Source organism: Ixodes scapularis, unplaced genomic scaffold, assembly GCF_016920785.2.
Source record: "Ixodes scapularis isolate PalLabHiFi unplaced genomic scaffold, ASM1692078v2 PGA_scaffold13__105_contigs__length_92229423, whole genome shotgun sequence".
Taxonomy (NCBI): domain Eukaryota; kingdom Metazoa; phylum Arthropoda; class Arachnida; order Ixodida; family Ixodidae; genus Ixodes; species Ixodes scapularis.
In genome coordinates, this window is record NW_024609839.1 from 21,430,498 (window position 1) to 21,441,573 (window position 11,076).

At 45.7% G+C, this 11,076-nt stretch overlaps 1 protein-coding gene across 1 annotated transcript; it reads right to left on the reverse strand.

Moving 5' to 3' along the window:
* Positions 1–2,851: 2,851 nt before the first annotated feature.
* Positions 2,852–9,947, reverse strand: LOC115312889 (myosin-6). Its single transcript, XM_040214803.3, has 4 exons — positions 9,279–9,947; positions 7,906–8,199; positions 5,221–5,431; positions 2,852–3,771 (listed from the first exon to the last, which is right to left on the reverse strand). The coding sequence occupies exons 1-4, from the start codon at positions 9,677–9,679 to the stop codon at positions 3,574–3,576; spliced, it is 1,104 nt and encodes a 367-aa protein (XP_040070737.1). The 5' UTR covers positions 9,680–9,947; the 3' UTR covers positions 2,852–3,573.
* Between the last annotated feature and the right edge of the window lie 1,129 nt (positions 9,948–11,076).

Here is an 11,076-nt window from a genome sequence, read left to right on the forward strand (position 1 = left end):
CTGTAGGTAAGGCACTACTTGGTGATCAGACTGCATTCAAAGCTGAGCAATCTCTCTGGTAGCCATCGTGAATTTTTTATGGATGTATATTATATACACGGACATTGCAAGTAAAATATTCCATTCAAAAGGAATTCTTGCAAGATCTCATGCGAATTACAAAGTGATCAGGTAAGGCGTTCCAAAGCACTTGATCTGACTTTTGAGCCTATGCCTCTTACCTCCATGTGATGGAATGATGCAAGCAGTGATGGAATTATTGCGCTGCCATGCTGGCCATGTCATCATCTGCAAGTTCAGACGATGACATGGCCATGCTGGCCATGTCATCGTCTGAACTTGCAGATGATGTCGATGATGTCAGAGCTCAAACTCCCAAGAAAAAAATTGCAAGAGGACGCTTAAGCTTCGATAGCTAAACATATAAACCCACTCGTTCTCAAGCCATGCAAGCCTGCCTGCATGGCCTAGTGGCTAGCATGTCTGGCTCGCAACCAAAAGGTCATGGATTGGAATCCTGCCGCCGCCTAAAATTATTTTTTAATTTTTCTTTAAGGCAAATGTATTGCTTTATAGCAGGGGTTCTCAAACTGGGTTCTGGGGAACACAGGGGTTCCACGAGCTGGTCTCATGGGTTCCATGAACACCCAAATTGCAACCCCCCCCCCCCATGCTGCAGGCTGCGCAGCAGGACCATGCAAAGCACCTTCATCTCATTTTGTAATTTTGTACTGACATTGCAATTGATATGGTGGGGATATATGGGAAGCAACACAAGCAAAATTGCCTACAATTATGCATCTGTTGCTTCTCGGTGGGCAAATATGGAGGAAGGGGGGGTTCCGCGGCAGTTTTTGAGGCTTCCTGTGGTTCCGCGAAGCCAAAAAGTTTGAGAACCCCTGCTTTATAGAGTGAAATCATTTGAGACATGCAGTGACCTTGAATTTACATTACACGTCACGTTTTAGTCACTTTCATTCCACGTGAGCATTTGAAATTCCCACGCGAGTTTGTGTGGCTGGGATGTTGACCCTATCGACCAATCAGGATTTTTCCATTCTGCGACACAAGCTCCTTAAAGCTATCACTTTCAAATTAATAAAATGGTGGTATAGCGGTAGCTCTAAGACAGAACCAAGGTCTCGTACTCCCGATGAGATCTCTCAATCATCATCTCCGCCACATGCCTCTACACCTTGACCACCTTGCACAGTCACGCATGCATCAAACTTCTCTGCATCGCATTGGTGCGTTGGGGGAAGTGACTTGTGCGGCCTAGCACCTGTAAGTTAGCACGATGGGCTCAGAAATTATGCGCTGTACTATTACAAATCACTTTTTTTTCTTGATTGTAGGTTGACTTTTAATTTCAAAGAACAGTGCCAACAAAAAAAAAGGAAACAAGAAATGCACTTATGTTTGAACAAGTAAACAAGGTAGTTTCCACTGAGCAGTTGACTCTAGCCTGGGGTCAGCCAGTACAATGATCATCCAGATGGAAATGGGCGAGGTGGGGATGGAACCGAAGTTCCCTGGATTCTGCAGTATGAGGTTTTTCTCCACGTGCTCCAAGCTGGTGTGCACTAGCCCACTCTGCCACCGATCCCTTCCACATATGTTTATTGATTTTACATAAATGATATTGATAGGCAACATTAACTATGCACATAAAAGAGGGAGTGGGAGAAGCGTGAAGTATTTTGCTATAATTTATTTTCAATCTTTATTTCTATTGTAAACAGAACCTACTTTGACCTGAGCATTCTAAAATACAGTTGTGTGTCATGTGCTTTTCATGACTATTTGTATAATTACAAAAGGTAGCAAGTAAAACATTTGTATATCAAAGCTGAACCCTGCATTATTATCGAAGATTGGCCCTTTTAGCAGTGCAATTATTTAATTTTAAAGTGATGTGCTAACACACATTAGGATTTGCTCCAAAAAAACACATGACTGCTCCAAGCAAAATGTTGCTTCCATCACCGTACAAGCCTTTTAACCCCAATGCACAAGTTCTCAAACCTCTACCTAGGAACCCAGAGGCTTTGCATTCCCAAAGTTCTCAAATATCCTCAGTCAATCCAGCCTTTGATGTTGCTGGCATCCCCAAAAACACCATAATGGTTTTGACATTGGTGCACTGAAGTTGTTTCCATAAAACAGATGAAAAATAAACCTATTGTGGAAAGACATAAAAATGCACAAGTAGCAGATCAAGAGCCAGAGTTATAATAAATCATTACAGGTACATTCCGGTATTTAAAAAGAGAAATAAGTATTCTGGTTTAATAAGCAATACAAACTAAACCCAGAGGAGAATCCAATGCTTTAGAAGTAATTTAGGAATATGACTACACTTGTTACATGCTTTTATGAAATTGATACAGCATGCACACCAACATTAAATATATGCATTGATCACCACATGCACGATGCAGCATTGGAAGCGTTCAAGCCAGAACTTGGCAGAGTTTGGGATAACTGGTGGTAAACTAAACCCTAAGTGGGCCTCAGACTCCAGCAATATGCCTCTAGTACCAACAAACCTCTGAATCACATGGAAAAAAAAAAAGTAACACTTCTTGGGACAAGGATCATGTGACGGGCTAGTTGGTTATACATTATGAATTTAAAAGTAGCGCTAAAGACAAGGACAAGTAGAAGACACGGACAGGCGCCGACTCGTAACTGATACTTAGTGAAGAGTAAAAGGAAGATAAAGCAGAAGTGCAAGGACATATACAAAATGAAAAAGAAGACTAAACAAAAAGAAAGAAAGCAACAATTATTTTTGACTTCAAAATTAGGAAATAAGAAAAAAGTATGGTAAAAATTAAAATCCTGGGACAGCTTTTTGTGTAAACACCTACTTGTACTGGGCAATTGCAGAGCAAGGCAGTGAGTTTTCACAACGATAAAAACTTGCATTATGCCTAGTAAAATGTTCTCACACCATGCAACCTTTGTGTTAAATATCTATTAATGCACTGCATTCTGTTCAGAAGGCAGACTCAGCAATGCGAACATGCTTAAAAAAATTACAAGTTTCAGAACTGTTGGCATAGAGCGCTCCACCAGAAGGCACTCCACAAATCCATCGTCGCATGCTGCAATACAACACTAGTGGCTTGCTGTGGCCATAGCTTTCAGATTGTGAAGTTTCACTGAACCAAAGCGAGCAAAGGTACAGGCAAAGGTAGTCTTTTTCAAAAGTCCAGAGCCCACGGCATGTGTGGCCGAAGTGGGCTCGCTTCCATGTGGCAACTCCGCTATCATCAGCGCAGGCTAGCTGCGAGGGTCTTGAGAGCAAGGAAGAATTTCGCTTTTGTGTCATACTGCCCTTGATAAGCACGAAACAAGAGTGAATTTCCCCATTGCTCTCAAAACCTCCTCAATGGGCCAGTGCCAACCAAGGTGGCACTGCCGCATAGGAGCGAGCCCGCTCAGGCGAAGCGTGCCAGGAGACTCGACTTGTGTTAGAAAGACTACATAAATGACGAACACCAAGACTTTTCATTTAAAAAAATACAAAGCAAAAAAAAAAAAAGGTGCGGACACGGTCATTACAGATTAGATGCACACTCCGCATCTTTGGAGGGTTCTTTCCTCAGGAAAGAACACCTTCTCGGCCATTGTGAGCATGGCCTCGTGTCTCGCAAAGACCCGCTGGGAGTTCAGTCGTGTCTCGGCCACTTTGTCCGCCAAGGACTGCCGAACCTTTTTCGCTTCGTCCTGGACTTGACGGATTTCAGCATCCAAGCCTGCCACCTGAGCAGAGATCGGACAGTGTAAAACGCAGCATGCAAGGAGGCAAACACAGCATGTCCCTCCGAAAAAAATTTACAGGGTTTTTTTTTCACCCGGAAAATAAACTATGCATCGCCGAACACTCAGACTTTGCCCAAAAGTAGCGCTAGTGGCTCAAACCAGATGCCAGCTTCAGAACTAACAGTTACCTTATAAAAAGTGAACAGATTTTCAGAAAAGAAGGGCCCCTGAAAAGAAAAAAAAAATAATCTTTTTTTAACAGTCTGGGTGGGACACGAGACTCAAAAACTTAATTTTCTGTGCATTTTTTTAATTTTTTTTAGAGCAATATTGATGGTGAGAGACACTATTTAGTTGGCAGTCACCTCCTTTCCACTTGTTTTCTCTCTCTGCATTTCGGGTGCGTGGAGGAGATGTGGATTGGCTTCACGATCGAGATAGTCATTCCGGAATGACCTGCAACATTATGAACTTCGCGTGCAGAATTTCAAATAAACCTCTCTCCGTCAATATTGCTCTAAGACTTTTTTTTGTTTTGCTTAAAATGTATTTTTTGACATGCGAGTCTCAACCAGATTGTTTAAAAAAAAGGATTTTTCTTTTCAGGGGCCCTTTAAGTGGAAAAAAGGGCCCGTTTTTGGGAAATGACGCCGTTCATCCCCACATAGCTGCCATTTACCCACTGCCAATTTCAGAAAATTGCTTACAACCATTAAAAAAGATAGTTCTGGGACTCTGGCGCCTGGACCGGACTGCTAGTGCCATATTCGGGCAAAGGCAGAAAACGGCAATATGTTTGTTTTTGTGGAGAAAAACATTCCGTAAATTATTTTTGAGGCGTCCCATGCACAAGCAGTGGGACACAGTGCAACGGAAACCTTTATGCTGTCCGATCACAGTTGTACCAAGGCACCAAACGGTAGGATGTGCACGAAACGAGACGCGGGTTTCTCCGGTGCAAACCGACACGAAGGGACATTGCATTCATCTGATTTCGCCTAAAATTAGTAATATAGGATTTGGGGGCCCGCAGAAGAAGATGCCCAAATATGGCAAAGCAACCTGCACACTCGTGCGAATTTCGTAGGAAGAGTGAAAAATGCACCCTTTGCAGTTCTACAACCAGAATGGAACATCCAAGAGCAAACTGCCGTATGTTGCACGGTGCTGAGTGCAAGCAGCCTTTGTTGCGCAGGATACAGCAGAAGTTTTCTCTTTGGCGCTCAACTTGACAAAGAGGAAGCGTGTCACGTATTGAGGAGGGAGGGGAGGGCATGAGCGTTGCCTATGTTGGCACAAAAAGCAGAGCACACGGAACTATTTTCCTGTTGGCCGAAAGGCTGTGGGGACTCTTTTTGTCCACGCCCACTTCCGTGACGTTACGCCACCTCGTGCCCATTATAACCTCCTTGCCTACAATAGAATGGCGGCCAGCTGGCAGTGCCAGACCTCGGAATCCTTATAGCAGACCAGCTCTTGGCGCTCGAGACTGAGCTCCTCGAGGCACTGCTTCGCTTGGGCCAACTGCTCCTTCTTGAAACTGAGCATGGACTGCATGGCCTGGTGCTGGAACGCCGTCTGGCCGTCCAGCTTGCTCTTCTTTTCGGCCTCTGCCTCCCTCTCCTTTAGCAGGCGGTGGTATTTGTCCTTCGCACTCTTCCTGCGTTCAAAAGCACGTGCAAATCAAAGCAAGAACAGCTCCTTCCAGCCGCTGTCACTTTGTCAATGATTACAGTTACAAGCAGTGTTACCAAAGGTACGGGGACAAGAGCATAACTCAAGCAGTTGGAGAGGGGACAACTTTCTCGGATTCTGCGATAATCGGGGACGACTTTCTGTGGCAATGCAGTCAAAGGTGTGGGAACACGTGTGCTCACGTGCTTCGAGCTGCACCCAAGGCTGCGCATGCGCACTCCCCCTCTTTTCGCAAAGGCGGTGGAACTTTCCCCCCGATAAAACAAAGCAGAGAATACAAAAGCGTAGACCTGCCTTTAAAATGCTCCCCTAAAGAAAACAAAAAAAATTTATATTTGGTTAGTTATTACTGATATACAGGGTGTCACAAAAGAAAATTTACACGGTATTTTCTACCGCAAAAATAAACTAGGCATCGCCGAACGCTCATTCTCCGCCCAAAGGTACAGCTAGAGGTCACAACCAGATGCCAAAGTTTTAGCCCGATCCGATAACTTAATCAAAAGTTATAAGTAGAATTCCTCGTTTTCGATTTCTATTTTTTCAAAATTCGGCGTACTTTTTTCGGTGTTTATTTTAAAACTCAGTTTTCGGTTTTTTTCGGCGTATATTTATGCCCACAAAAGTTTATCGGCTTTTTTCGGTGAATATAAAATGAACACCAACGGACACCGGATAAGATGGTCCTTCTAACTCTGATATTTGTGATCACTCAAAGAATAACGGCACAGATACATTGAAACATAAACGGACACTTTATTTGGCAAATATGTGCAACTGTAAAGGAAACAAGAAAACAACAACAGAAGTACAAGCAAGTCAGATACAAAGCCTATGCCGAAATAACATGGAACTTCACCTTTTGTACATCAGGATTACGTGATCTTATTATAGTACACACACATGTACTTTCCCAGGTTCTCCTCGTTGATCCGCACCCTTTCTTGCCTGTTAATATGACCCTGAGCTTCGAGGATGCCTTCTCAACGCTAACACTGGACACTGGCAGGCTGAGGAGGTGAAGCGCACCTGAGCCAAAATCGGCCAATCAACCAATTGTGACCGCCAAAAGAGACACGGTGCGGCGTTTTGAAGCGCAACACAACATGAAGAGCTTGAATCAAGTCAGTTTTTCTCACAGCGAGTTTGAAACGCGCTCGTACATGGCGAAGTCATGGAGCATTTCTAACTTCACGTTTTGATTTAATGTGTGATGATGCGCACATTAAACCAAAACGTAGTGATGGCATCCGCGTATCCCATACATTCGGACAGGTTTCGATAGACGCTGTCGTTCCCCTTTTTCGCCAAGGCTTTGCGGTACGACTGGAAGGTCACCAGTGACCTTTTCCAGTTAAAACTGAATTTTAGAAAATGAATTAGACGTACTTTTATCGGATTTTATCGGTTTAAATCGAAAAGGCCAAACCTAAAACCTGACCTTTTTCGGTTAAAACCGAATTTACGAAAATGGATTCGGCGTACTTTTATTGGTTTTTATCGGTTTAAACCGAAAACTCCGAACCCTAGTTATAAGTGATTTTCTGAAAATTTCAATGGGAAAATGGAGCCCATTTTTGCTCGTTTTCGGTTTCTGGTGCCATAGAGCCCCATGTGTTTGAGAACTCCGTCGGCCGCCATTTTTCCATTGAACATTTCAGAAAATCACTTATAACTTTTGATTAAGTTATCGGATCGGGCTGAAACGTTGGCATCTGGTTGTGACCTCTAGCGCTACCTTTGGGCGGAGAATGAGCGTTCGGCGATGCATAGTTTATTTTTGCGGTAGAAAATACCGTGTAAATTTTCTTTTGTGACACCCTGTAGAATTACGCTTAAAGGCTTGTTTACACATATGCATTTAGCGTGTTGCGCGATCTCTCGCAACTGCTTACAATGAGGGCACACGAGCACCATCTGTCAGGCAGCCCCGGAGCACGTCTAGTCCACAGACAAGGGTTCGCAGTTTTTGCGAGATCAAATCTATGCATTACATACGAGCAATGGTTGCCTATAACATTGTCAGAATTATTTCGAGACCACGGTAAGTGAATGATGCATAAAAAAATTAGATTGTACGAGCATGAGAGGAAACATTTATTTAGCCACGAGATTACGGGGGGCAGTTGCGTTGCGGCAGGGCAGAAAATATATACTAGGCAAAATGGAAGCGCCAGTGCGCCCTCTGGTCGCAGCTGGCTGGAAGCGAGTGCAGCACGATCAATACGTGAACCAACCTCAAAACAACACGGATAGAGAAGAGCACTTTTTAAGCAAGCTCCGGATGTTCCCAAGGACGTTACGAGTCTCACCGAACTCCGACGTTACAAGTCGCAGCAAACTCGTCGCAAGACAACCGCCCAGGCCACCACGGCGGTTTTAGGACACCAAGTGCGGTGCGACGGAGGGCTATGAAAAAAGACGGAGTACGGGACAGACCTGCGCGCGGACGCTTTGTCCTTGTCCTGCACCAACGACTCCAGCCGCTGCGCAACGGCCAGGCTGGAGAGCAGCTGGGTCTTGAGTTTGGTCAAGGCCTCTCGGTCTCTCGGAGCCTTCTGCATCTTGCGGCGCAACTCCTCTACCCTGGCTTGCAGATGACGACGCTCCTCCTGCAGCTGGGACGCTGTCTCCACTTCCTCAGCCAAGCACCGTCGCTGCCGCTCCAGCGAACGGCAGATTCTGGCTCGGACGTCGTGCACTGCAGACTTCAGGTCGAGGACCTCCACCTCACTGCAAAAAATGCACAGGGTGTGGCAGACCGCGAGATCACAGACCCTTTTCGAAGTTCACTGTGGCAAGTTTGATCCCAACCGCCACCGCGGGTAGGTGGCGCAAGCTACCGCCAATTATAAAGGGTACAGTCGTTAGCATCCATCCATCCATCTATGTATGACATCTGTGACAAACTAATGGCAGCCTTCTTGAGCCTGGTGAAGGAAGAAAGAAGATACTACCACAAGCCGAGGACATATGAGGCCTGAATGTTCAATATGTCATTGTGCTACACCACTCTCTTACCACAAAAAACTTTGCTCTAAAGGCTTTTGTTGGCAGATATTTAATCGAGGGACTTATGGGTCGCCACTTTGTACTGGTCAATTCTTATGTTCACACCATTGAAACTGAAACAAATCGAAACAGGATTTTGAGGTGATCAAAGGAGCAATTCTCATCTGCCACGATTTAAAACTGGACTAAAACGGAAGAGCAACTGGACGGCTGCCATTTAGGTTGGTCATTTGCCTGCTTGCATGAATTTGTAGAAAAGGTGCAATCAAAGCGACATTCTCATGCAGTATTGGCACGGAAAGCTGCAAACATTTGAGAAAAATTGCCTCATTACACGTCGCTGCAGGCCCCAGACATGGGCGAATGACCCTTCTGTGTTGTCACAACCCCTCAGCATTGAAGTAAGATTATTATTATGTTTGTGCCGTGTTTACCCAACAGTTCATTTTTTGAAAAATGCTTGAAAGGAGGCACTGTGAAGGTCCCTTAGGCACTGTATGTTGGTGGAAAATAGGAAATGGGACAATGCGCCGAAAAACTGAGGTAGCCAGAGCTCCGGCTGGAAGGACTAGTGGGGAGACCTCAGGCAGCTCCACTGCACTGATTAAACGCTTTAGAACGCGGAACTCCGGCGTCCGCCATTTGCCTTTCGCATTCGGACGCGTTCGACGAGTGTAGTGGAAACAAAGGCAGGCAGCTTTTGGGTCTAGCGGCTTACCCACTAATCATGCGAACCAGAGAACTCGGCATTTTCGTGTCAGTACTCGTCGACTCAATAGATAGGAGCGACAAAAACAAACCTCTTCTTCAGCTGCTCGGTCACCTGGCATTTGGCAATTTTTAAGTTCTTGTAGTCGTTCATCACAACCGCCTGCTTTGGCTCCTTGGTCGCCAGCGCCTTGTTTTCGGCCGCGAGCTCCCCTTGCGCTGCCGCCAGCCTCTCCGGGTTGATGCCGGGATGCTGGGACAGCTGGTTGACCTTGGCCTTGACCGCGTCCAGCTCGGCTCTTTTGGCTTCGCGGTCAGTTTTCGCGGCGGCGAGGCCCACCTCGATGTCTGACCACATGTTCCACTGCCGACCCAGTCGCACCCAGAAGTTGCAGAGTATCGAGAGCAGCCTACGACTGCGCTTCGGCACCGGCTCGCTAATGTCGGATAGGCCGAAGTTGGGGACGCCCAGCTTCGTAAAGACCACCTGCATCAGTTTGTTGAGGTGTTATGTTGGCACGAAGCTGCTCACGTGTGCCGGCACAAGGAATTGGGGCATTTCGAAGGCGGTCTTGTTCAGGCCCGCCTCCTTGAAGACGCCGTAGAAGACTTTCGTCATAAATTCGCTCGTCGGGGCTTCAACTTCTCGTCGGGTCACCTTGTCGTTGAGCATTTCACTTAGCAAGGCTGCAAGGCGTTCGTGGCTATCCGCAGCTCGTTCCATTTTCGCGGTCATGACGACGACGACACGACGGTGACTGCCCGATTGGCCCGGTTGTCTTCGCGCGCGCGCGCAGCAAGGTATATTGGCTTGGATTGGATTACACCTTGAGCTTGTAAGTTAAAACTGCTGCTTGTAAAGCTTGTAAGTTGCTTGTAAAGCTTGTAAGTTAAAAAAAAAAGAAAAAATAATGTTTTTTTTTTTTTTGCCCGGTGATAGTTACAAAATTGGTTTTTAGTTTCTTGGCCCAATATAAAAGTTGTAGCAGTTACCTTTTATCCAACTAGGTGGCGATGGTTACCGCTCAATTAGAAAAAGTGCTACATTTACAAATGTTACTATCATAACTCTTTTCGGTCAGAGCCGTATATGTAGAGAGTTTGGCCATTCGTTGGGAAGTATAGGAGACAAATGAAGCGGCGCCATTGGCCGAAAGTGGGCTGGGCGTGTTCCAGGGCGTCTTCAGAAATTCGAATGTGACCAACCAGAAGCCGGAAATAATACCCTGGCGGTGGTCGCGAGAAACAAACCTGATAACTGCATTGGAGTAACTCTCAATGGCTGAAAATATGGTACACGTGATGTTTCAATCACGCTCACTGATCTCAAGTGATCACGCTCATCTAAAATGATGGTGGAAGAGTGCGACTAGCGGAAAGATCGACATAATCCTTACGCCAAACGCCGAGCGCCGGGAATCTGCCGTCAGAGCGGTCACACTCTGTCCGCGCAAAAGAGAGTTGAGCGGCGCATTCGTTTCTTACATCTTTCTGCATGATCATGATGAAACAACACGTGCTCCCTATTTTCAACCACAAAAAGTTACTACACTTCACTCTTACGCACTTATTAAAACCACATACGAGCATAGACCTTAGATGATCGATCGGCTCAGAACTGTTTCTCGCTACCACCACTAGGGGATCCTTTTCGGCTTCTGGTTGGTCAACAGAGCATGCCAAGCCCTCTTTCCGAGTCTGCCGCACGCCCTGGCTCTGCCTGCGCCTCCCATTGACCAAACTCTCTACATATACGGCTCTGTTTTCGGTATAAAAATATTGTGGCGTTTTCAAGTTCTAACGTCTTATTGAAGGGCAATGTTGGCAATGTTCACTCCAGCTACTCTTCATAAGCTTCATAACGTGTAATCGTGTAATCCAGTAAGCGCT